Source organism: Cervus canadensis, chromosome 21 (assembly GCF_019320065.1).
Source record: "Cervus canadensis isolate Bull #8, Minnesota chromosome 21, ASM1932006v1, whole genome shotgun sequence".
Classification (NCBI taxonomy): domain Eukaryota; kingdom Metazoa; phylum Chordata; class Mammalia; order Artiodactyla; family Cervidae; genus Cervus; species Cervus canadensis.
In genome coordinates, this window is record NC_057406.1 from 22,446,805 (window position 1) to 22,474,618 (window position 27,814).

The window sequence follows — 27,814 nt, forward strand, 5'->3', positions numbered from 1 at the left end:
GCTCCACTGTTTGGGGTTTTTGGGGATAGAAGAGAAAGTGACTAAACAACAACAGGATTTGTTTCAGCTGTTTTAAGTCAAACATCTTTATTTTTGGTTTCTTTTTAAAGAAAGCTCTTCTAAGAATTACATATGAAAGATCACACGTAAATCACACTTCTTCGTGGATTAACAAAAATACAGTTTTCATGATTTTTAAAAATCTGTTTTTAGGGGATCCAGAGAGCTGGAAAAATGCTGCTGGGTTTTTCTGGCCTACCACTGAATTGTCTATAAGTCAATTATAAGGACACATGTGTATTGTGGGTACATTATTTTCCACCAAGAGAAACAGAGCCTCAGCATCTGGACGGTGCTTATCTCAGGAAATTGGCAGTGACTGGCTCTGAAGGGAAGTTGGTTCTGCTGGAGCGGCACAGGGGCACTGCTTCCTCCCAGGGGAAGTGGGCACAGATGCAGGCACCCGGGGAGCTCGGGTTCAGCCAATGACTCATCCACTGCTCTTTACCAGCCAGACCTCGTTGCGACGTCCGTAGGGCTTCATGGGAGGGTCATACCCGGTGCAGAAGTAGAAGTCCGTCTGGTACGTTGCTGTGCCCTCCAGGGCGGAGCGCAGCTGGGCGGCTTGGGCAGCGTAATCAGCTGCCTTGGCATAACCGCCAAACTGCCTGGGGACACAGAGCAAGCTGCAGGTTAACAAAGGGCAGAGTCCCGGGGAGAGGGGGGATTTTTTTCCAAAAAAGTCACTCATCACTCTTATTTACAACAAGCAGGCTATAGTAGTAAGATTTCGCATCTGCCCCTTCCTACTGGGGTGGACTGAAGCTCACTGAGCCTCAGAGCATCTTGTGTAAAATTTGGGTGCATGCATGCTAAGTCACATTAGTCATGTACAACTCTCTGCAACACCATGGACTGTAGCCCGCCAGGCTTCTCTACTATTTCTTCCTTCAGGGGATCTTCCTGACCCAGGGACTGAATCTGAGTCTCTTATGTCTCCTGCATTGGCAGGCATGTTCTTTACCACTAGTGACACCTGAAAACCAAAATTGGGGTATGTTTCTGCGGGGAGCCGGCCTGACTGCTCAGGCCCCTTCTCGGCCCTGAGAGAGATCAAAAGGTCCCTCTCTGTCCCGCCACCCCTGATTTGTTAAAGTGCAAATTGGCCTTTCTCACCTCCCTCAGGGAAATCGCTGCAGCCACCATTTGCCTATTTTCCTGACTCTGATAAGATTATCGGGCTCCTGTGAATGGCTTATGTCTAGGTAGTCTTTACCTGATTATAAGACACTGGTGCCATGCCCTGCTGGAGTTAAGATAAAACTCCTAAAACTAGTATCTGCAGTTCTGCACGTATACAAGTCTTTGATCTAAAATTTGGTGAATCCTGTTAGTATATATATGTATGTTACGCCTCAATAAAGTCGTCGGAATCAGTCACAAGCTGACTCCGTCCCTCTCAACCCCATCTTTCTTAGTCTTTTATTTCTCAGGTGCACTGGTGATTGCGTCCTTGACCTGTTCATCTAGCCGGCAGGCCCGGCATGTTTCCATTTCCTTCCAATTGATTATGAACATTAACTACAATCACGGGTATAAAAAAACTATGTAGAACCTGAAACACAGTACCATTGGCCCTCTGCATTGGTGGGTTCTGGGCCTGCAGACTCAATCAATGGCAGATTGAAAATATTTAGGGGGAAAAAAAAACCTTCCAGAAAGTGTCAAAAAGCAAAACTTTCAATTTGCCACCTGCCCATCAACTATTTGGTGGCTCAGTGGTAAAGGATCCCCCTGCAATGCAGGAGACTCAGGAGACAAGAGTTTGATCCCCGGGCCTGGGAAGATCCCCTGGAGGAGGAAGTGGCAAAACACTCCAGTATTCCTGCCTAGAGAATCCCATGGACAGAGGAGCCTGGTGGGCTACAGTCTGTCCATAGGTTCAGAGTCAGACACGACTGAGTGACTGAGCACAATGACACACATCAACTATTTACATAGCATTTACAGTGACAGGCATTGTAAGTAATCTAGAGATGATTTAAAGTATACAGAAGGATGTATGCAGATTATATGCCATTTTATATAAGGCACTCGAGCATTCTTGGATTTTGGTAATGGCGGGGTTCATGGAACCAGTACTGTACTAAAGGCGAGCTTCCCTTCCCTTCCTGAAATTTCCCCAAGAGAGGGGAGGCCAACTTTTCCCAAGGCCAAGTCTTCATTGTTTTCTCTAGCTCCCTCTGCTGCCCCAGCTGCTTCTCTGTCTCCAGCTGGGGTGGGGGTGGGGGGAGAGGTGGAGGGGATGGGGGAGGACCAGGGTGTTAGGGTGAAGATGGAACACTGGTTTCTCACACATCGCAGCTGGGACAAGTAGCAGCTTTGTTAAAATACAGAGCAGCCAAAGACAGGGACCCGAGGAAGCCCTGGGAGGGCTCCAAGGCAAGCTTGAAGCATGCGCCAAGAAATCACTTGTAATAAATCCCTGCATGCATGCATGCTAAGTCGCTCAGTCATGTCTGACTTTGCGACCTCATGGACTGAAGCCCACCAGGCTCCTCTGTCCATGAGATTCTCCAGGCAAGAATACTGAAATGGGCTGCCATACTCTCCTCTAGGGGATCTTTCTGATTCCCGTGTCTTTTATGTCTCCTGCTTTGGCAGGTGGGTTCTTTACCACTAGCGCCACCTGGGAAGCCCAATAAATCCTTGTGTGTGTGTGTTAGTTGCTCAGTCACGTCTGACTCTTTGCAACTCCATGGACGGTAGCCCATCAGGCTCCTCTGTCTACGGAATTCTCCAGGCAAGCATACTGAAGCGGGTTGCCATTTCCTACTCCAGGGGATCTTCCCGACCCAGTGATTGAACCTGGGTCTCCTGCATTGAGGGCAGATTCTTTGCCATCTGAGCTACCAGGGAAGATTCAATGAACCCCTTCTCCTGTTCAAATCAGGAAAGCCTTCATTTTCTAATAAGTAAAGAGAATTTTCCTAAATCAGGCATTTCTCTTGATGGCAGAAGGTGGAGACAGAGAAACAATAAAGCTTGTCATTTCAAGACTATGACTCTCTCCTTACGTCATTGCCTCTGCTCCAAAAATTCATCCTGTGACCTCCCCTAAATATACCACTCTAAATCTGGGCTGCACTAAAATCTTTATTAGAGTCAAGGACATCCCCATTTCTAATGAGCTTTATGACTCAAAGGCCTGAATCCACACCAAGCCAAGATTCGACCAAATGCATTATTTTTGGTGGGGTTCTCTGACTCACGCTTTGCTCTTTTATGAGCGGTTAGTCAGGCTTGCTAAGTATTCAGCACATACATCACAGGGCTATTGATCTGCAAATACCCAGGATTTCATCTTGAAGGAGCTGGTTATTCCAGTGTCTAGATAACAGCTACAGAACACAGGGCTGAGACCAATTTGGGAGACGTGACGGTTAGTTCTTCAAGTCTATGCAAGAAAGAGTGTAAGGCTGATGGAGAAAGGTGAGTTCTAGCTTCACTGAGGCTCCAGTGAGATAAAACTGGATGAGGAGACAGAGGGTGAATATTAAGGAGGTACTGGTTTGGCAATAAAAGCCTGTAAGATACTGGGCTTATTTTCAAAGAATGTCTATAGACTGAGGACCACCAGTCTGCAACCAATCAAATGCTGAATGGGGCGGGGGGCAGGAATTTAGTGCCTCTGCGGCTCCCTCTCACATATTGATACTGAGCTGTTTTCTATGAAAATGGACAATGTTGACTCTTTAAGCTACTGGTTTCTAGAAACATCCAAAGCAGTGGTTGGTCCTTAACCTTCTTCATTCATCAGCTGGAGGCAAAATGGCTAACTGTGGGCTCACATCCCAGCTCTTCTACTGTCTGTCTAGCTCCTGGTCTTGGACAAGTGCTTTAATGTCTCTAGCCTTCTGGTCCTTCATCTGCTCAGTAGGGATGAGGGTGTCACTCTCAGAAGACTGTTGTGAAGATGACAGACGAGAAGACCCTGCAAACGACTCAGCCTCATGCCCATCACAGAGGAAACTCACAACAAACAGCAGGTATTGTTGTCATTGTACTTCATAGTCCACTCAGAACAGTTGTTCAATTCCCTGACTCCCAAGGTGAGGGACAGGATAGCAATTAAAAGTAAGATCCAGAACCCAGGGCCTAATAATGAAGACCTGGTTCAAATGACAATCTCATTTTCTCAGTGAGACCTCCTCGCAAAATGCTTTTTATCGTCTAATAGCATTCCCTTTCCCCATTCTTTCCTTACCCTTCCTCCTTCTATTTCTTCCTTCCTTCTCTTTTATCCTTTTCTTTATTCAGCACTTCTCACCTTCTAACATATTGAATACTATATAATTTATTCTAACATGGTATATAAATTATTCACTGTTTACGGTCTGAGTTCCGTGGTAGGGAGACTCATGCCCCAGGGGGCAGTGATCCTGGTCACTCTTTGTCCACCAGCATATTCTGACCTAACACATATATCAGACCCCTTGGCTAAATGAACAAATTTGCGATAAACAATCAAAGTTGTTGTCTTTGGGCTGATAGACCTAAAGATGAGGGCACTGAATCTGTTGGCCTCCATATTCACTAACTTGTAGAATAAAATCTGAAGCACCTACTAACAGCACAGTGGTGGGAATTCAAAGGAAGTGGATTGACTAGGGTCACGCTGAAGGGCAGGCTAAGGACTCTGAGCCTGACCTTAGATACAAAGATGGACTCAGCAAGGGGTTTTAAAGTTAAGGGTCTAGGCACTTCCCCGATGGTCCAGTGGTTAAGAATTGTGCTTCCACTGCAGGGGCATGGGTTTGATCCCTGGTCAGTGAACTAAGCTCCTGCATGCCACAACATGTGCCCCCCCCCCCCCAACCAAAAAAAAAGGTTAAGGGACAGCCATCATCAGACTATAGTTTGAAGAAACCCCTCTGGAGGTGGTAGAGGGATCGGGAAGGGAGACACGGAGGCTAGGAACAGCCAAATGTGAGACAATCAAAGCCTGGACAAAGGCAAGTTTGGGAGGTGAGTTGGAGGGTGGGGAGGCCAGGGCGAGGGTGGGGTGGGGAGAAGGGAGGATTCTCGAGGGCTTCCAGTTAAGTCTCTGAATGGAAATGGATGCCGCCAAACAGAGGAGGAATTCCGAAGAGTCCCATTGGAGAGGAGGGGTGGGTGGGTTCATCATCTGGTTTGGGACATGTTAATATGAAGGTCTCTCTATAAATGAACCACATTCATGCAGCAGTCACTGTGCCCCTAAGTGCGTGGAGGGCATTGTGAAATCTCAGACTCTGGAAAGAACTGGAGTCAGAGAAATAACTGGAGAAAGAGACGGGTCCAGTGACAGACACTGGCATCTGGGCATCACCCGTGAGTGAGTGCTGGCTGTGGTCACGGCCAAGAGGCAGACAACGCCAGGTGGGGAGCAAACAGGCGCGCTGCTCTCGGGAATCCTAGTCCCCAGGTGGTGGGAAGAGGATGAGGACTCAGAAAAGGCCACTGAGAAGGAGCCGTCTGAGTCCAGGGAGACCCACCAGAGTGGTGTGGAGAACGTCATCATTCAGGGATTCTTCCATTCATTACTGGAATAAAAACCCTTGACTCTCGCTATTTATTCCCAGGCCGACTGAGATGCTCATAACGAGAATGAAAATCTCCCTCTTGCTTCATCAAGGAAACAAAGCTGAATGAGCTGCAGAAAGATCCATGTGTGTCCCTGCCTTCATTCTAACCATCCCTCCCAAACCTCCATCACAGAACCATGCAAATGAGCCAGGACACAAACTCTTCCAGGCCCAGAGCCGTAAGATGTGAAGGAGGCCTAGCTCTGGCTGCCTCACTCCTCAGAGCTCAGCTTCCATGCTGCACTTGGAAGATAACCATGTGGGGCCCCATTTTCCAAGTCCACGGGCATGTTTGCGCCTGTTGAGGAATGTTCATAAGCTCTTTGAGCTCCTCAAAAGAAATAAATGAGTAGTCTATACATTAGACTGTATACAAGTCTGTTAACAAGAGTCTAAGTCTCCATCTTCAAAGCTGCTCACCTCCAGGGCTGTCTTTTTTTAATCTTACTCAACGTCAGAGTTCAGTATTCCCAAGAATTTGGTTGCCATGGGAACCGAGAAAGAAAACACACACCCTGGATTCCAGATATACAAAAGGAACTGACTAAAAGGTGTGGAAGGGTTGGGGTGGAGGGGGATGAAGGCAGGCTAGCAGATGGACGCTTTGGTCCAAAGTTCAAAAAATGATCAAGTGCTATCTTTCAGGCAGTGCAGTGAGGAAGAGGAGAAATGGAACGACTCTGAGCCTGACCATTCGGCGTGGTCTAGAACTTTCATAATCTACAGGTCGGCACAGATTTGCGGAGAGTCTGCTATGCAGGGAGCTCCTGTGCTAGGCAAGAGACGCCTAAGACAAAGAGCTGGTAATTCCATGTCAATGGGAAAGAAGCGTAACACCGCATGGCATTCCATTCAGTCAGACGGAACCAGGCTTAACAAGTTGAGCATCACTGAACAGGAAATACACACTTGACAACAGAGAGCCGGAAAGATGATGGGGACGTCTTTCTGCCCCAGCGAGGTCCAACTGTAGTGGTCAGGACAGAAACAGAAGAATTACGCAGGGCAGGAGAAAATATTAGGATGGAGGTACATACAGAATGCTCTCGGGGCAAGGAACAAGGAGTGATTGGTTCCCACTTAGAACGTGAAGGGGAGGAGGCTAAGGAGGATGTGACATCAAGCTGTTACTGCTGGAGCATCTCTTGTGTTGCTGGCAATGAGCAGAGACTGGGGAGGGGCCGAGAGGTGCTGGGTCAGTGAGTGAAGGTCTGGTCGTGGGTGTTGTACGTGTGTGTTTAAGTGGGCTTTGGGAGGTGGGGATGGGATGCTCTGAGGCCAGGTGGAACCCTGGAGTGGGGCTGTGTTGTAGAAGACAGCATGTGCCACGACAAGGCTCTTTACTCCGAAGGATTCACTGCCTGGTGGAAGCTTTGGGGACCCAACCCAAAGCCTATCCCTCTCCCGTCTGGTTTTACTGCTACTCTGGGCTTGGTCCCAACCTTTGGGTGTGCCCCAGGCAGAGGCAGGCGAGGCTCGCTTCCAGAGTCGAACAGCAGGGGGCGGTAGTGCCATGGGTGGTCCTTACCTTTAGGGCCGGAGGAGACAAACGGACAAGTCAGAAGAGGCAGGAAAAGTGGGAGAACTAGAAATGTTCAAGAGGCCTTGCAACAGTTCAGGCAAGAGATGATGAAGACCGTGGTCATAAGGATGGAGGGGAACGCACAGCAGGGGGTGACGAGGACTCGGCCAGCTACTGATGCGAAGACGGAGCAGTCAGGATGGATCTGAACGGGATGGGGAGGATGGAGAGGACCTCTAGGAAGGCAGAACACAGAACCCAGTGGGAGGGAATCTGAGTTCCATCAGGGCATGAGGATTTGGGGGCTTCCCAGGTGGCACTAGTTGTAAAGAACCTGGCTGCCAATGCAGGAGAAGTAAGAGACGCAGGTTCGATCCTTGGGTGGAGAAGACCCCCTGGAGGAGAGCACGGCAACCCAGTCCACTATTCTTGTCTGGAGAATCAATGGGCAGAGGAGCCTGGCGGGCTATAGTCCTTTGGGTGGAAAAGAATCAGAAGCGACTCAAGCAATTGAACACAGCACACACGGCACAGAGGAGGTTTACTTGGCGAAACCTCCCAGGAAACTTGGGACAAAAGGCAGCAGCACTGGCCCTGTTGATTTGGGTTCATCCACCTGGAAATGGATGACCGAAGCCCCTTGTAAGCACCAGTCTGTAAAAGACCAGAGGGACAGCTGTTAACTCTTAATTCCTCATAGACTTCTATTCATTTAAAAAGCATCTGCAGTACCTACTACTAATCAATGGACATCACAAGGTCACAAAACAGGAAGACTGAGTTAAGGATGCACTGTGTATTTGAAGGGTGCCCTGGGTGGCACTAGGGGTATAGAACCCGCCTGCCCAATGCAGGAGCTGAAGGAGACGCAGGTTCGATCCCTCCCATGAGGGCATGGCAATCCACTTCAGTATTCTTGCCTGGAGAATCCCATGGACAGAGGAGCTTGGAAGGCTATATAGTTCACAGGGTCGCAAAAAATCTGACATGACTGAAGTGAGTGGGCACCCATGTGTATGTGAAACAGGACTTGTACCTTCGGCTATTGTTATTAACTGCCTTCCACAGAAGGGTACTTTTAAATGCACACTTGACTATGCAGTGACACCAAGTGGCAAGTGGAGGAATGATCAGATACTAAAAGCATCAAAGATAAAGTCAAAATGTTAGTTGCTAAGCCGGGTTCGACTCTTTGCGACCCCATGGACTGTAGCCTGCCAGGTTCCTCTGTCCATGGGATTTTCCAGGCAAAAATACTGCAGTGGGGGTGCAATTCCCTTCTTCAGGAGATCTTCCCAACCCAGGGAATGAAATCCAAGAAAGTCTATCAGACATAATAAACAAGTTAAAAAAAAATTCACCAAGATATGCTAGACATTCTCCTCTGTTTAGAAGAGAGAAGTTCGTTTAAATTGCAGTAAAGGAAACTTCCACAGACCTGGCTTGAAAAGTACCTTTTAAAGAGAGACCCTTTTCCACCATAGGGTAGCAGCGTTCCTTGGCGAAATGGCTAATTTCAGCTCTAGAGCAAGAAATGTTAAGATGTGTGCTTAAAATATCTTGTCCTACCAATAACCAAGGAAGCTACTGGAGATTACCAGGGTCATGTCAAAAGGACCAAGAAACCAAAAGGACCAACCAACCAACTGACCATGGCCAGTGAAGAGGCTCTCACTGGCCAAAGATGGGACAATTTGAGCATCAATGAGAATAATAACTGCAAACAATTGAAACACATCAATTATGTTTGAATTCATATATTTATATTGATACTCAGAAAACAGAGATCAACACTATCTCCCCTTTGGAGGATGTTAAGAAAAGAAGTCATTATTCTGGAAACTGATAAAGAGAAGGCATCAAGCTAAAGAGAAGGTATCTGGCCTTCTCTCTATGACTTTGTCTTAGGGAAACCAAACAGTAGATGAGGGAAGGTTCTCTTTACTGAAGTATTCTGGCTACTAAGGGGCTTCCCTGGTGTCTCAGTTAATAAGGAATCCGCTTGCAATGTAGGAGACTTGGGTTTGATCCCTGGGTTGGGAAGATCCCCTGGAGTAGGAAATGGCAACCCACTCCAGTATTCTTGCCTGGGAAATCCCATGGACAGAGGAGCCTGGAGGGGCTACAGTCCATGGGTTCACAAAGAGTCAGACACGACTGAGTGATGAACACTTTCACTTTTCTTTCACTCTCAGGGCCTACCCTATATGTACTAGACAACGGTGAGAGTGAGCGCCTCCCTAAATTTTGCACAACAGGCACCCCGCCTCCCTACCTTACTCCCTGCCCTGTGAAAAGACAGTCTTGACATGCTCCAAGTAGAGTTTGCTTTCTCTGCAGCCTCTGCAGTGAAGGCTGGAAAGTCTGAATGAGGACTGCAGTGGGAGTTGGCGGCTCCAGTTCCAGCCGCCCAGCTGCAGTGCACATAGCGTCCTCTGGGGGGCTCTGCGTCACCCAGTCTAGGACAGCCCAGGGCAGCCAAGCTTACACTGTCGGCATTAGCGTGCGGAGCCTGGTGGGCTGCAGTCCATGGGGTCGCAACGGGTCGGACACGACTGAGCGACTTCACTTTCACCTTTCACTTTCATGCATTGCAGAAGGAAATGGGAACCCACTCCAGTGTTCTTGCCTGGAGGATCCCAGGGACGGGGGAGCCTTGTGGGCTGCCGTCGATGGGGTCGCACAGAGTCGGACACGACTGAAGTGACTTAGCAGCCGCAGCAGCTGTGTTGAAAGCTGCACCCTTGTGGGTGGAGCTGGAGCAGTGCAGATAAAAGTAACTAAGTTTGGAGACCCCAGGAGTGGACAAAAACTGTCCAGTGGGAGATTATTTGTATATTTTTCATGAGGTTGTTCTAGAGCAGAACCCTGGTGAAGCTTCTGGTCTCGCTCATCTCTCCATGGTTTCACGCCTGTCACACAGGAGGATTTTAACAAATGGGAAGTCCCTGACTATCCAGAAGAGACTTGACTTCTTAGGAGAGGCTGAGGCCTAAAGAATAAAATGATGAAAACACGTGCACCTGTTGTTCTCTACAGTCAAGGGATCTGGACCCCACGTGAGGCCCTGGAAACAGCACTAGAACAATAGGATGCATGTGTGCCCTGCTAAAAGCCCACAGACCATGAATAACACTCCCTGCCCTTCTGGCATTCAAGGGGAATGTGGGGAATTCAAGGGGGGCTAGAGATATCTCTAGCCCTTTATGCTCCCCAGGTATTCATGACCCCAAACTACAGATTGACCTAGATATTCTGATTCTTCCAGAATTCTGCTGTGGCTAATGTAGGTGTCCAGCTTCAGCTGGGGTTGGGAGGATATTCTCTATATCCAAATCAATTTGGCAACATGCAAAGGCATTTACTTGGGCTTCCCAGGTGGCAAGCACAGTGGTAAAGAATTTGCCTGCTAATGCAGGAGACACAAGAAACATGGGTTTGATCCCTGGGTCAGAAAGATTCCCTGGAGAAGAAAATGGCAATCCACTCCAGTATTCTTTGCCTGGGAAATTCCATGAACAGATGACCCTCGTGGGCTATAGTCCATGGGGTTATAAAGAGTCAGACACAATTGAGCAACTGAGCGCACACACACAGCACATAAAGGCGTTTACTTAGATACAATGCAAATGTTTGTGTGCTGTAGGCTGAAGAAATTCTGAGAGAAACTGTTGGTACTCAGCGTTTCTTACTTAATTCACCAATAATATGAGTTTAGAAAGAGAAGTTAAGCAACAATCCCATTTACAATTGCATCAAAAAGAACAAAATAACCAGGAATAAATTTCACCAAGGAAGTGAAAGATTTTTACACCCAAAACTATAAAACATTAATCTGAAAATCTGGAGAAGACAAAAGGTTCATGGATAAGGACTAATATTGTTCAAGTGTCCATACTACTCAAAGCAATCTACAGATTAAATGCAATCCCTATCAAAATTCCAATGGAATTTTTTTTTTTTAAAACAGAAGTAGAAAAAAATCTTAAAATTTGTATGGAACCACAAAAGACCCTGAATCTGGAGAAAGACGAACAAAGCTGAAGGCATAACATTTCCTACTTTCAAGCTATGTTACAGAGCTATCATAACCAAAACAATATGATACTGACATAAAAACAGATGCATAGATCAACGGACCAGAATAGAATGCCCCAAAATAAACCCATGCATATATGGTCAACTAATTTTTAACAAAAGAGCTGAGAATGTACAACGGGGAAAGGACAGTGTCTTTAATAAATGGTGTTGGGAAAACTGGACAGTCAAATATAAAATACTGAAAATGGACCACTATCTTTTTTTTTTTTTAAAACTTTTGCCCACACTGTGTGGCATGTGGAATCTTAGTTCCCCCATTAGGGATCAAACCCATGTTCCCTGCAATGGAAGCATCGAGAGCACGGACCACCAGGCAAGTCCCTGGACCACTATTTTACACCATACACAAAAATCAACTCAAGGTGGATAAAGGACTTGAACATAAGACCTGAAACTGTAAAATTCCTAGAAGAAACCATAGAGGGTAGCCTCCTTGACACTAGTCTTGACAATGATTTTTTTTTTTGTGTGTTGGACACCAAAAACACAGGCAACAAAAGCAAAACTAAACAAGTGAGACTACTTCAAACTAAAAAGGTTCTGCACAGCAAAGGAAAAAGGCAAACTGTTAAATGGGAGAAACTATTTGCAAGTCATATATATATAATATATGTTAAAAACTCCTATAACTTGAGACTGAAAAACTCCAAACAATCTAATTAAAAAAACGGGCAGAGGATCTGAAGACCCATTTTTCCAAAGAAGACATACAAATGGGCAAAAGGTATATAATTAGGTGTTCAACATCACTAGTCAGCAGGGAAATGCAAATCAAAGCCACAAGGAAATGTCACTTCACACTTGTTAGAATGGCTACTATGAAAAAGACAAGAAGTAACAAGTGTGGAGAAAAGGGAATCCTTGTATAAAGCTGGTGGGAATGTAAATTGGTGCAGCCATTATGGAAAACAGTATGGAAGTTCCTCAAAAAAATGAAAAATAAAAACCACATGATCCAGCAATTCCACTTCTGGGTATATATCTGAAGGAAATGAAACCACTAACTTGAAGAGACAAAGGCACCCCTATGTTCACAGGAGCACCAGTTTACCAATAGCCAAGATGTAGAAATAACCTAAGAGTCCACAGACAGATGAATGGATAAAGAAGATGTGGAATATACATACAATGAAATATTATTCAGCCATAAAAAGAAGGAAAACTTGCCATCTGTGATGACATGGATTAACTTTGAAGGCATCATGCTAAATGAAATAGGACAGACAGAGATAGGGGAATACTGTATTATCTCACTTATATGTGGAATTAAAAAAATCTGAACTCATAGATACAGAACAGACTGGTGATTGCCATAGGGTGGGGAGGTGAGGGGGTGGGAGATATGGGTAAAGGTGGACAAAAGGTAGAAACATCCTGCTATAAGATAAATCTGTTTTGGGGATGTAAGGTACAGCAAAATGACTAGAGTTAACAACACTGTATGTTGCATTACATATTTGAAAGTTACTAAGAGAGTTAAAATTTCTCATCTCAGGAAAAAGATTTGGAATTTTGTCAAATGAAAGATGCTAACTTCCATTGGTAATCATTTCATAACTATGTAATCAAAGCATTATGTTGTACACTTTAATGCAACATTATGTATCAATTACAGCTTAAAACTGGAAAAAAAATAATTTAAATGCAAATGTTCATGGCAGATGATTCAAGAAGTGATTATGAAAATCAAGTGCTACCCTTGGATGCCCAAAGAATTGTCTCCTTACGTGGAATAGACAGTGATGCCTTCCCTGTCTTCGATCTTAATGCTGTCATCGCTGGGAGCTGGCGGGTCACTTTGAAACTTGTTTGGAATCCGGAACCAGACTTTTAGTTTCTTCTGTAGGTCCCCATCGTCACTGGGGAACACAGCAAAGGAAATAGGAACTGTCATCCCCATTCCGAGTCCTGAAAACATAAAACCGCACAGAAAGACATGGGTGTTAGAGACAGAACCTGCTCAGGCCCATGGACCATCTGCTGGTCTCATTCTTTCAAGACAATATTTGCTGTTCTTGAAATTTGTAATAGGCATTTCAGGCATTAGTGTGTATCACCACACACATATAAAGTGACTCTTAATTGTACATACTAGAGGTAGTGATTCAAACTTGTCTGGAAAAAATTATTTAGCAATATATATCAAGACTGTAAATATATCAGTGTCTAATTACTTCCCAGGTGATACAGTGGTAAAGAATCCACCTGCCAATGCAGGAGATGCATGTTTGACCCCTGGGTCAGGAAGATACCCTGGAGAAGGTACCTGGAGAAGATACCCCGGCAGCCCAATCCAATACTCTTGCCTGGGAAATTCCATGGACAGAGGAGCCTGGTGGGCTACAGTCCACGGGGTCGCAAAAGAGTCGGACACAACTTAGTGTCTAAACACAACAGAGTACTTCCTGTCTAATTGCTGATTTTATATATTTTAAAATTTTATTTAATTTTTCATTTTTGGCTGTGTTGGGTCTTCATTGCTGTGCATGGGCTTTCTCTAGTTGCAAAGAGTGGGGGCTACTCTCTAGTGGCGATGCTCGGGCTTCTCACTGCAGTGGCTTCTCTTGCTGCAGAGCCTGGGCTCTGGGCACACGAGCTGCAGTAGCTGTGGTGCATGGGCTTAGTTGCCCCACGGCACCCCACTTGCCTGCTGGCAAGTGGAAGCGGATTCTTAACCACTAGACTACCAGAGAAGTCATAATTGCTGATTTTAATGAAATAATCTACAATATGAAAAAGGCTATTTAGGGAATAGGATTTTCCTTGCAGCAGAATTTATAATTGTGAAAAATTGGGATTTATATAAATGTTCAAAAGAGGAATATGTCTAAGTAAATTATAGGCACATGATGCAATACAACTTAGCTATGAATAGTCATGCTTAGGACCAGTTAGCTACAATGGAAAATAATTATGAAATAAGGAACAGAAACAGGATATATTGCACAAACACTATGATTACATATTGTGTGTGACTCGCTCAGTCATGCCCGACTCTTTGCAACCCCATGGACTGTAGCCCATCAGGCTCCTCTGTCTAGGGAATTCTCCAGACAAGCATACTGGAGTGGGCTGCTATTTCCTACTCCAGGGGATCTTCCCGACCCAGGGATTGAACCTGGGTCTCCTGCATTGTGGGCAGACCCTTTACCATCTGAGCCACCAGGGAAGATGCTATTATGATTACATTTTAAAAACCTATTAAAAATAGGATCCTTCAGGACAAGATGGGCCTGATAATCTATGTGAGCCTACTTCTGCTGACTCCAGAAATCCTGAGTCTGCCGTCTGATCCTCAAGACAATGCCTTCCTGTACTGGGCTCACTCCTATGCTGCATTCCACAATCGGTTTAACTGCTGGGTCTGTGGACCACTCCCTTCTTCATCCGTGAAAGGCGTCCCATGGTGAACATCTCCACTTCAAGGAAAGGACTTTCTCCAAGTCTGCAAATACCTTCAACAATCGCATGTGATGCCTCTTCTTAAACTGATGACATCTAACAACCTTAAGATGGACTGATGTAACTATGGACATAATGTGACTTTTCATTTTGATGTTAACTTGGTTTAATGACTATTTTGCCTTACATCTGTAACTGTATAATGGGGTTTTCTAACCGTCTAAAAGCTTTTAATTTACAAATAGTTGTCCGAGCTCCTATGAGTGCCACAGCCTCCTCCAACTATTACTTGGAGCCCCTGGATCAGACATCCTCACTATGAGGATTAGGAGAATATGTTGCTTCACCAATTTAGGGACAACGCCCCCTGCCAGCTCAGAAGCAGTTATGGAATGAGGACGCCCCTTTTCCCTAGGCAACATAATTCTCCTAAAAGAAAAGGGGGGAATGAGAGAGTCATTTCCTAGGCAGGGTGATAAGAAGTCTAGGGGTCCCCAAGGAGAGAGAGGTCTGGGATATTCAAGGAGGAAGAAAGGACAAACTTTTTTACTTTTTTCCCTCTACATTCCTTAGGATTATATAACAATAATGTATCCTGCCTGAGGACAGTCTTTGGATTAAACCCTCTGGCTAATTCTGTTATCTTAAAATGTAAATTATGGGAGTAGGTCTGGTGAGGTCTTTACAACCTCCAGACATTCTTTGGATTCATTGAAGAGTATATAACTCCATTGCTAACACTAGCAAAGGGGGTACTCTTTTGCCCCCTTCTGATGCCCATGTCAGAAGCTTTCTCTATCTCCTTTATACTTTAATAAAACTTTATTACACACACACATACACACAAAAACCTATTAAAAAGCCCTAAAAATACATTCAAAGATGACAATGATTACATTAGAAAAGATGGACTGGGGTGCTGTTTTATTATTTTCAAAAATGTTTGATGAGTTTGTAATTTTTACACACCTATTCTTCTGAAGAAAATTTATGACAGTGCTAAGAAGGGAAAGACTTCTTTGTGACCTCCTACTGGTCGAGTTATGTCCAAAGCCTGATTTCTTTGGTTCTAACAAATATTACTAAGCTTGATACGATCTTCTTTCTCATTTATCAACTTGAGATATATCCTAAATATGAAATACATTTTTTTTCATCTTGTATTCTGAACCATTTTGGGTTTGTACTGATTCTAAAGTGCAGACCAAGTTAGAGAGCTTAAGAAAGTCACTCAGTCGTGTCCGACACTTTGTGACCCCATGGACTATACAGTCCATGGAATTCTCCAGGCCAGAATACGTGAGTGGGTAGCCTTTTCCTTCTCCAGGGGATCTTCCCAACCCAGGGATCGAAATTGCGGGTGGATTCTTTGCCAGCTGAGCCACAAGGGAAGCCCTTAAGTGTTAAAGTCCTATTTAAATATGGTTTACATGCAAACAGGTACACTGAAACTTCAGGCCTCTCATTTTATCATAAAAACAGGGAGACAGCCAGCATGGACTACCAAGTCTTATTATTATTATTATTAGACCGTGCCACGTGGCTTGTAGGATCTTAGTTCCCTGCCCAGGGATCAAACCTTGGACCCCAGCAGTGAGAGCACTGGTACTAACCACTGGACCGCCAGGGAATCCCCATGGACTGTCGAGTGTTTAAGAATTCTCAGGCTCTCGATTTGCCAGAACAGAGCTGGGGACCAGCCACACTCATCACTCACTGATCTTCAGAACCCCATAGAATCTGAGCGACTAGGGGGCTGACTCGAGATTTTCAGCCTGGGAGCAGAGGTCTCAAGTCGGAGGTCAGCTTTGTTCTGTGGCCTGGCTTACCACGGACACACCTTACCCAGTCCACCAATCCAAAGATAAGCACTGTAAGGTTAAAAAATAACAAACGAACAAACAAAGCGTGTGTCTTCATAGCGGGGAGAGAAGCATGAACTCAGGGCTAGTGAGCGGGCATGAAGTCAGGGGGTCTCCCCAGAGCCTCCCTGCCCACACAGTACAGCAAGGTCTCACTTCACTCAAACAGGTGGTGACAGGCGTCGTGGGGTCCCTTCCTGTGTTTTCCATCGATGACGTGAGACGGCAGCCCTGGCCCAGGTGACCAGAGCCCATCCCTCAGGGACACTCACCCTTATCATTGGAGCCTCCCACATACTTCATGACTTTCGGCATTGCCTCCCTCAGAGCCTCATCCACAGGCTTATCTGTCACTTCCACTGTGGCAAACTTCCCGCCTTCACAGGCCCTCTCCTCGTAGGAGACATCTCCCTGGAGGCAGAGAAGACACAGCGCTGAAGAGGTGTGAGGGAGCAACCTGTGAGGACTCTGAAAGTGTTAGTCGCTCAGTCGTGTCTGCCTCTTTGTGACCCAGTGGACTGTAGCCTCTGTCCAGGGAATTCTCCAGACAAGAAAACTGGTGTGGGTAGCCATTCCTCTCTCCAGGGGATCTTCCTGACTCAGAGATCGATCCTAGGTCTCCCACATTGCAGGCAGATTCTTTACCATCTGAGCCACCAGGGAAGCCCCTCAAGCAGTAAAAGTCCAGTTACAAGAGGCCCAAACTGCTAAGGAGCTTTACATGATGAGCCTAACCCTGGTGACAGTGGAAGAGACAGGCCGGAGTATGAAGGACCATAAGAAATAGACTCTTAAGAGTTCTTACAGACCTAGAGACAGCAGAGAAGGGATTGCTGCCAAGGAGGAAGGATTTGGGAGGAAGTGACAGGGCAGCTGATTTCTCAGGGGCACGGGGGTGTTGCTTAGTGAGACGGACTGGGAAGAGGAGTCACGTCTGGGAGTACAGTGTGAACTGAATTACTCTGATTCTTCCTGAATTACAGCCCTGCTACTAGATTGAGGCTAGTCTTGGGGCCTCAGAGTTTTGTGTGATTGGTGTTGTATTGGTTTGTTTCACCCTTTGCCACATTGTAAAGTTGTGCCTTCAAACTTAAAAAGAAAATCACAATCCATAACAAGAAATACTTTTACAACATGCCTTATCAAGAACATGAAATAACTTCATATAATCAACATTCTCAGAGAAATAACAAGATATTACATCCCAAACCACCCAGAACAGCCCCAGAATGCTGTAAAAACAGAATGGTCTGAGATCAAAGAGCTCTGGGAAATTAAAAATATAACAGAGGAGGAAAAATCTGGCAGAAAGGTTGGAAGATAAAATTGAAGGAAATATTCTAGAAAATCAAGTAAAAAGGCAAAGATGTAGAAAATAGAAAAGGAAAAGGATCAAGCCAAGAGATCCAACATCTGAATAATAAGAGATCTAGGAAAAGAGAGGACTTCCCAGGTGGCTCAGGAGTAAAGAAGCTGCCGACCAATGCAGGAGCCACAGGAGACCAGGGTTTGATCTCTGGGTTGGGAAGATCCCTGGAGGAGGAAATGGCAACCCACTCCAAGTTTTCTAGCCAGGATAATTCCATGAACAGAGGAGCCTGGCATGCTATATCCATGGGGTCACAAATAGTTGGATATGACTTTGCGACTGAGCACACATGCACGCAGGAAAAGAGAAATCAAAATGGCAAAGGAGGAAACAACTACAATGAAAAGCCCACAAAACTCTGAGGCCCCGAGATTAGCCTCAATCTAGTAGCAGGACTGCCTTTCAAGAAGAGTCAGAGTAGTTCTGTTCGCACTGTACTCCCAATCATGACTCCTCTTCCCAGCCCATCTCACTAAGCACATCCCCTGAGAAATCGGCGGCCCTGTCACTTCCCCTTCAAACCTTCCTCCTTGGCAGTGATCTCCTCCTGCATCGACTCTGTCCTAAAGTCATTACCTTTACCCTACACACCCACACAGCTCTCCTCCAGCCCTCCTCCTGCTCCTTACCCTTTGACGTCTCATTATGATATTGGGCTTCCCTGGTGGTAAAGAACGTGCCTGCCAATGCAGGAGACATAAGACATCGGTTCAACCCCTGGGTTGGGAAGATCCCCTGAAGAAGGAAATGACAACCCACTCCAGTATTCTTGCCTGCAGAATCCCATGGACAGAAGAGCCTGGTGGGCTAGTCCATGGGGATGCAAAGAGTCAGACATGACAGTACACACACAAACAAACACGATATAATTTTGCATTCCCAAACATACAGTAAAGCAGTACTTTGAAACTTAAAAACCCACAATCCAGAACAAGAAATACATTTTTACATCATGGCCTATCATGGACATACATGTCTGAAGCAAAATTTCACAAAATAACACTTTACCCTTATGGATTGGATGCATGATGATACATGCCTTTTCTTTTTTTAATTGGAGTATAGTCAATTTACAATGTTGTGTTAGTTTCAAGAGTACAGCAAAATGATTCAGACATATATTCTTTTTCAAATTCTTTTCCCTTGTAAGTTATTACAAAATATTAAGTACAGTTCCCTGTGCTATACACTGGATCCTTGTTGGTTATCTATTTAATACATATAGTAATGTTTCTATGTTAATCCCAGACTCCTAATTTATCTCTCCCAGCCTTCCCCTTTGGATGAAACACAAGCTGGAATCAAGATTTCTGGGAGAAATATCAATAACCTCAGATATGCAGATGACACCACACTTATGGCAGAAAGTGAAGAACTAAAGAGCCTCTTGATGAAAGTGAAAGAGAGTGAAAAAGCTGGCTTAAAACTCAACATTCAAAAAAACGAAGATAATGGCATATGGTCCCATCACTTCAAGGCAAATAGATGGGGGAACAATGGAAACAGTGGCCGACTTTATTTTCTTGGGCTCCAAAATCACTGCAGATGGTGACTGTAGCCATGAAACTAAAAGATACTTGTTCCTTGGAAGAAAAGCTCTGACCAACCTAGATAGCATATTAAAAAGCAGAGACATTACTTTGCTGACAAAGGTCAGCCTAGTCAAAGCTATGGCTTTTCCAGTAGTCATGTCTGGATGTGAGAGTTGTACTATAAAGAAAGCTGAGCACCGAAAAATTGATGTTTTTGAACTATGGTGTTGGGGAAGACTCTTGAGAGTCCCCTGGACTGCAAGGAGATCCAACCAGTTCATCCTAAAGGAGATCAGTCCTGGGTGTTCATTGGAAGGACTGATGTTGAAGCTGAAACTTCAATACTTTGGCCACCTAATGCAAAGAACTGACTCCTTGGAAAAGACCATGATGCTGGGAAAGATTGAAGGCAGGAGGAGAAGGGTGCGACAGAGGATGAGATGGTTGGATGGCATCACCAACTCAATGGACCTGAGTTTGAGCAAGCTCCGCAAGTTGGTGATGGACAGGGAAGCTTGGTGTGCTGCAGTCCATGGGGTCACAAAGAGTCGGACATGACTTAGTGACTGAACAACATAGAGCTGCTAAGTGTCTGAAACTAGGAACCAGAATTTAAATCCCCAGACTCTGGTCTAGGGGCTTCCCTGACAGCTCAGTTGATAAAGAATCCGCCTGCAATGCAGGAGACCCCGGTACGATTCCTGGGTCGGGAAGATCCACTGGAGAAGGGAAAGGCTACCCACTCCAGTATTCTGGCCTAGAGGATTCCACGGATTGTATAAGTCCACGGGGTCACAAAGAGTCAGACACGACTGAGTGACTTTCACTCAGTGGTCTAACACTTGTCACAAGGCTGCAAGCTCCATGAGGGATGAAGTGAGTGTTTTTCAGCCTCTCTCTTTAGGTACAGAGGTAGGCATTTCTGACAGACACTTGTAGGCCCATGTCAAACTCAGATCAAGGGCATCAAAAGTCTTTCAATTCAGTTCCTTCTCTTGCAAATGGAGAAACCAATGACCAGCTCTCTCCAGTAAAAGCTGGAAGGGTGCTTACAAATCCATCAGTTCATTTGCCTCTTATTACAAGCAAGCAGTCCACTGTACAGTTGGACAAACAGGTCCGGAGTTCAGCCAGGGCCTGGCTCAGTTGGGACACATCAGCAGAGGGGTAACCAAAGCTGTGAAAGAGGATGTGTTGCCCAGGGAATGTATATTTGTGCTGCTGTGTGCTCAGTCGTGTCTGACTCTATGCAACCCCAAGGACTGCAGCCCGCCAGATTCCTCTGTCCATGGGATTCTCCAGGCAAGAACACTGGAGTGGGTTGCCACGTGGTCCTCCAGATCTTCCTGACCCAGAGATCGAACCCAAGTCTCCTGAGTCTCCTGCATTGCAGGCGGATTCTTTGCCACCTACACCACCTGGGAAACCCCAGGGAATGTATACAGAGCATTCTATATAAATCATGTTCATGAATCCCCACCCAAAAACTGTCATTCACCAAGCTCTTTCCTGTGATGGCTCAGGCACCACCGAAGTGTCTACCTACCTTGGCAGCCACACCAGAGCACCTCCTCATTGGCCTTCTGCTATTTTTGTCAATGTCTTGGTCATTCCTGCCTCAGAGCCTCTGTACCTGCCTCTCCCTCTGCCTGGGGGTTCCCTTCCTTTCTCTGCGTGATGAACTCCTACTCATTCAACAGGTCTCAACCTAAAGTCACTTCCTCAGAGAGGATCCCACTTTAAAACAGGTGCCCCATGATATTTTGCCTTTTCATACTGTTCTTGGAGTTCTCACGGCAAGAATACTGGAATGGTGCTGGGAGCTGCCGGGATGCGCCCAGTCTGTGACAAGCTCATGGGACCGGGATGCGCCCAGTCTGTGACAAGGTCATGGGACGAGAGAGGAACCTGCAAGGCAGCTCTTCCTCACACGGGGCTGCCCCGGGGACCCGACAGGTCCCCTCAAGAATCACCGGGACGTACCCAGACCGTGATAAGGTCATGGGATGAGAGAGGAACCTCCAAGGCAACTCTTCCCCTCGGGGTTGTCCTGGAGGCCCGGTATGTCTCTTTCCTCTTTCTGTCTTACTGTTGTTGGGCTTTGTATTAATTTTTGGAAATGTAATATATAGTGATCAGGCCTCCCTGGAAAAGTCCAAGCCTATTTGGAAATGCTCATGATTGCTCTGGCTCAGGATACGACCATAAACATCAGATCATAAAGGAAAAGGCAACAGGCATAGCTCGGCTGCTTGCTTAAAAGATTATAATGTTCTAGAATAGAAAAGAGTAGAGGCATTTAGATTTAGAAGTAGATATACTGCTTCTATTTACTTGCTCCGTGGTTGAGAGGGTTTTCATTATTGCTATTTCCTTGCTGCTATTTGTCCACTGTTTCCCTTTCTTTAAACAACATGGAAGATTATGGGTATTTTTGTAGAGTTAGGAAATGGGGTACATAGGATTTCAATAGAAGATTTACATTAACCAGCTTCACTGCCATTCCCTCACTATTAACAGAGGTGTTTTGCTGCTTTAGAGGTGTTTTGCTGCTTCACAGTTAATCACTATAAACTTTGTAATTTCAGGTAAAGAAAAATATCAGGGTTTTCACATGGTACTATTCTCAGAAACGTCAAACATGGGTTTTCACATGGTACTATTCTCAGAAACGTCAAACATGTTTGTGTAGCCCTTCCCATGTATTGTTTTATTGTCTAAAGAATTCATACTATACCTGAAATTTGTGGAACATTGTTTTTGTTAGAGTGAAAATGTTAGGCCATTGAGGCAAGAAGACTAATGTACGGGACATTTAAGAAAAAACCCTGTAATCGGAAATGTTCCAGATGAATTCATAGGGGAAAAACACGGGAAAGAAAAATACTGACAGAAGCACAAAACCGATATCTGATGTAATATGAGTTACACTGAGTTACGCAAGCCCCTTCGCCATGACAAGGCTCTGATCCCTGAAGGGGATTTGACTCATTGGAAAAGACCCTGATGTTGAGAAAGATCGAAGACAAAAGCAGAAGGCAGCGACAGAGGATGAGACGGTTAGATGGCATCACCCACTCAATGGACATAATTTGAGCAAACTCCAGGAGATGGTGAAGGACAGGGAAGCCTGGCGTGCTGCAGTCTGTGGGGTCACAAAGAGTCCAACATGACTTAGCAACTGAACAACATTGGAATATAATTACAATGGAAATTGTAATGGAATAATAACCTGTTTAATCTCTACTGGCAACCATAAGCCCCACGGGGTCAGGGACTGTCTGCATTGTTTACCAGTGTTATATCTCAGCATCGAGGACCATGTCTTTCATATATACAGCAGGGTCTCTATAAGGATTTGTGGGAAAGGAGGCCGTGGGGTGAAACCTGGCTTTACTTTAACGACAAGGAATTCGGCAACCATAGATGGCTAGAGAGATGAGACCCTAGCCTAACTATATATGTCTTGGAGGAAGGCTGCATCACACTGTCTGAAGGAGGTTCTCCAACAGGTACCCCCTGTTTTCACAGCATCTACGCCTGCAACTTCTCATCTGAACTGCTGGATCACTTCGAAAATTCAGGTTTGAGAGATGGGTTACTATCCAACTACTCTTGTTCTCCAGGGAGCTCAATTTAAATAGGTTCTCTCTATTTCTGCAGAAAATAAAGCACCTAAGTTAACACTGTTAGCATATTTGATTTTCAAATTTAACACCTTGAGTGCATTTCCTTGCTACATGGAACAAAATAATGACCCTTCCTGGCCCCACATTCAGCTAGCTCATGCTCCCAGATACTTGATGAGGATTTCAGCCAGTGGCCACAAACACCAGTTTTCAACATTCAGTGGGAACCATAGTCAAGCCCCAGACAGAGATGTTGTAAGAATGCCTCTTGCTATGAGATTTGCAAAGTCCTCTGCAAGGCTGTTTTTCCCCCTTGCCACTTGATCTGGTGGGTATACACACGGATTGTGGAAGACAGCTTTCTCATTACAAGGGAATAACAATAATGATAATGAGGATCAAGCTGAGTACTTTCTATGTGCCCTGTATTATTTGACACATTTTATGTGGATCCATTCATTCAACTCTCCAACCACCCAGTGAAATGTTCTTATCTTCATTTTCAGATGAAGCTGGAGCACGTGAGGTTAAGCAAGGTGCCCAAGATATAGTGGCAAGAAGTGGAGCCAGAGTTCCGAGCCAGGCAGTGGGGTCCTAACCCTTGTGCACAGGCTGGAAACAAATCCCATAAAGATATCCCTTAGTAATATCAGTCCTGCACTCAGAACCCACAAGTCCCACCCAACTCCACACAGAGAGCTGTGCGTCCTTCTCCCCCTCCAGGCAATGCAGAAGGCACCTGATAAGGTCTGCAGCAGCCTGTGCGCCCAGCAGGTACCTGGAATCAGCCCTGAACATCTGGCTGAACCTAACCTCAAGCTACTTGGTGCATACCATGCGCTCCATCCATTGACCCAGGACAGTGGACAACAGTTTCTGACTTAAGACTCTTTCCGAGGAGAGATCATTTCAGAAAAAGATTCTCTTCACAATAATAACACCCTGAAAGTGTATATATCTTTTAAAAGGGTTTTAAGAGTCTTTGAATGTTTAATTGCCACACAAAGCACTGTCATTCTCATCTTACAGTTGAGGAATTTGAGGGTTCAGAGAGGTTGAGAGGTTAAGCAAAGTGAAGTGAAAAGTCGCTCAGCTGTGTCTGACTCTTTGCAACCCCATCGACTATACAGTCCATGGAATTCTCCAGGCCAGGATACTGGAGTGGGTAGCCTTTTCCATCTCCAGGGGATCTTCCCAACCCAGGGATCGAACCCAGGTCTCCTGCATTGCAGACGGATTCTTTACCAGCTGAGCCTGAGAGGTTAAGAAACTTACCCCAAATTACCTGTAAGAAAGGGAGAGCTAACAATCAAGTGCTAGGTATTCTGTTGCACAATTTATAAGTGGTTCTCATTTAAATTTCAATAAGACGTGAATTATTTTTGCTCCCTCATCAGCATCAGAGAGGTTAAGCTACTCAGGACCACGCAGCTAGTGAAAGCGGAGTTGAGCTGAGTTCTGACATAACAATATCACTACATTTGTCGGGAGTTTTAGTTTATAAGTCATTTTCATGTTTCTCAAAAAAAATGTAAGATTTCTATCAACTCTGGGAGTGGATGGAGGAGATATATTGATACCCCTTCTAAGCTGCAGGAACTGAGGTTCATTCGGGTTAAATGATTTGCTTCGGCTTGGTAATAATACCCTGTATGGCCCCATAATTCAAACTTCTTATTTTCTATTGGGGTATAGCCAATTAACAACACTGTGATAGTTTCAGGTGAATGGAAGGGACTCAGCCACACACATACACGTATCCATTCTCCCCAAACTCCCCTCCAGGCTGCCACATAACACTGAGCAGAGCTCCCTGTGCTATACAGTAGGCCCTTGTTGGTTATCCATTTTATTTTATTTTTATTTATTTATTTTTTGGTTATCCATTTTAAATATGGCAGTCTGTACATATCCATCCAGGACTCTCTAACTATTCCTCCTCCTCATCCTTCTCCCAGGCAACCATAAGTTCGTTCTCTAAGTCTGTGAGAGTCTCTTTCTGTTTTGTAAGTTCATTTGTATCATTTCCTTTTAGGTTCCACATATAAGGGATGTCATATGATATTTCTCCTCTGTCTGACTTACTTCACTCAGTATGGTAATCTCTAGGTATACCCATGTTGCTGCAAACTGGCCCCATATTCTTACCAAATGTTGAGAAAAGATGCTTATCAGGGAGGTGCATTTATGCCTGGAGACAACAAATCAGTGGCAGGTGAGTCTGTACTGAGAAGTGGCTAATAAGGAAAAAGACTTTTGAACAGAGGCACCTTGACTCAAGGAATTGACTTCACAGATACTAAAAGAGCTGAAAGGGGCTTCTCAGGTGGCGCTAGTGGTGAAGAAAACCAGCCTGCCAATGCAGGACATGTAAGAGAGGCAGGTTCGAGCCCTAGATAGGGATGATCCTCTGGAGGAGGGCACGGCAACCCACTCCAGTATTCTTGTCTGGAGAATCCCATGGACAGAAGAGCCTGGTGGGCTACAGCCCACGGGGTTGCAAAGAGTCGGACACGACTGAACAACTTCGCAAAAGAGCTGAGAAGCCCAGCAGGGAAGAGTGAAGCAACCCAGAGGTTTGCAAGCGCCCTACAGGGCTGTGGAGGGAGGGTGATCTGTTACCTGAGCTCAGATACCTGGGTCATGTGGGGAAAACTAGAACCATGGTAACCCGGCCAGCAAGAGGTGGAGATCCAGAGAAGCTCCTGGTTCCAGAGACCTCATAGGGTGGAGGAGACGAGAAATACCCTGGTCTCTCCCTTCTTCCCATCCTCCTGGCTCCTTCTAGTCCTTTCTCCCAGGAGACCAAACCCTCAGCCTGCATTGCAAATAATCCTGTACCCCAAAGACAAAGTGGGCCCAAGTCTTTTACAGAAAGGAAAGTTCTCTGCGAGGTTTAAGTAACAGGCGGATTCTTCAGTGTCAAGGCCAACAAGGACCCTGGAGGTCACTGGGCTGAGTCCACACATGCGTGTGCACAAGGGCGACATCCCATCATAGACACCTCCTCCTGCCCACCTGACCTGCAGTGTTTACAAACATTTGTAACAGTTAAAACTGACACAGTTGCCCTACTCCAACTACAGCCTCAGCCTAACACTCTCTAGTCCTTCCTCCCCTTCTCTTTTTTTTTTTTTGATCACGGTACTGATCACCACCTGATACATGAAATATCTGACATTTAATTGTTCATTAGTCACTAAAACAGAAGCTCCACGAGGACAGGGATTTTTTCCAGTTTTGTTCACTATTTTACCCTGCTGCCTATAAGAGTAACTGACCCTCACTTGGCACTTAACAAACCGTTATTTGTTGAATGAATAAATTTTATATCTAGAGATTTCACACACAAGAGTCTGGATTGCTGGTTTTCCTTAAAAACCTGGCAACTCTGGTTCACATCGATGCATGACGTGTGTGCTCAGTCACTCAGTCGTGGCCGACTCTCCAGCCCCACGGACTGTAGCCCATGAGGCTCTTCTGTCCATGGGATTCTCTCCAGGCAAGAATACTGGAGTGGGTTGCATTTCCTCCTCCAGGGAATCTTCCCGGCCCAGGGATCGAACCCACGTCTCCTGCATCTCCTGCACTGGCAGGTGGCTTCTTTACCACTGCATGACAACTGCCTGGAATCACTCTTTGTAGATGGGGACTTGAGTTCTCACTCCAGTTAGCCTCAGCTTGCCTCAGTCTGTCACCCATTTTCATCACATGCCTGGCTGCTTGTAGGCATCTGAAAAGGTCACCTTTGATAGATCTAAACTGCTCATTCTACATATGAGTAAAGAGACAGATAAAGACAAAGGCACAGGCCTCTGGCTCTTAGCTGCTTAGACAGTCCAGACTCTAGTTGAGGGTTTTGTGTGATGATTGTGTAATGGGTACCTGGCCTTGGCTGCCCAGACAACATGGTTTTTTAACAAAAGAAGCACTGGGTGGGGAGCTCAGTATCCAGCCAGGAGGAGCACAAAGTACCTGGCTTCAAGGAGCTTATCACCCAGTGGCAGATTCCTTGTTTTCAGGGAGGAGTCCAATCTGCCTGGGTGAGCTCTGATGTCAGTTTGGGGGAAAACTGCTTTGATGCCTCACTCATTCTGTATTCTAGGCGCCCAGTTCTGGGAGTTCCATTGACCAACAAGCCATTTCACAGCTCTGAGCCTTTGCACAGGCTCTTTTCATTCCTGAGCATTCCTGCATAGCCCCGAGGCCCAGCTGAAGGCACTTCCTCTGCGAAGGCCTCACCGTCACCCACTGGCAGAATTGGACTGCTCCTTGCTAGGTGCTCCTGGCCTTCCACAGTTACCTCCACGCGGCACGGATCTTGTTCTTTTAAACTCCGCTCTCCACCAAGGACGGTTTGGGAGCTTCTTAAAGATAAGCACTTTTTCAGTCCTTCCTGCAACCGAAGACCTCGCAGCACACAAACATTCAGAATGTTTGTAATGTATAAATGGACCCGTACATTCAACAGGCGCAGCCCATCTCGTTAAGCTGGGATTCTCCCCTCAAACCCATCCTGTCTCTGTTCCCCCTCCTCCCAGCAGAGCCCCCTTTCCGGTCCTCAACAGCCCTGTGGGCCTACCTTGTCCCCTTTGCTCAGGACCTGCCAAGGCCAAGTCTCCACGCTCCCGAACAGCGAGTTCTTGATCATGCCCAACATGGTGTCGCCGCGGTGCTCAGGACGCGCGGGGAAACGCTGGGAAGGGGAAAACGGCTGGAGCAGCCGGCGGAGGCAGGGCTCCCGGGCGAGTGCGGGAGGGTGGGGCGCCG

At 45.8% G+C, this 27,814-nt stretch overlaps 1 protein-coding gene and 1 long non-coding RNA gene across 2 annotated transcripts; one reads left to right on the forward strand and one right to left on the reverse strand.

Moving 5' to 3' along the window:
• Nucleotides 1-57: 57 nt before the first annotated feature.
• Nucleotides 58-27,808, reverse strand: HEBP1 (heme binding protein 1). Its single transcript, XM_043441097.1, has 4 exons — nucleotides 27,627-27,808; nucleotides 16,787-16,925; nucleotides 12,978-13,158; nucleotides 58-668 (listed from the first exon to the last, which is right to left on the reverse strand). The coding sequence occupies exons 1-4, from the start codon at nucleotides 27,702-27,704 to the stop codon at nucleotides 491-493; spliced, it is 576 nt and encodes a 191-aa protein (XP_043297032.1). The 5' UTR covers nucleotides 27,705-27,808; the 3' UTR covers nucleotides 58-490.
• Nucleotides 3,384-5,758, forward strand: LOC122423750. The gene is made up of 3 exons (XR_006264210.1): nucleotides 3,384-3,492; nucleotides 3,879-4,049; nucleotides 5,625-5,758. It is a non-coding gene; the product is annotated as an uncharacterized LOC122423750 (long non-coding RNA).
• Nucleotides 27,809-27,814: the final 6 nt, after the last annotated feature.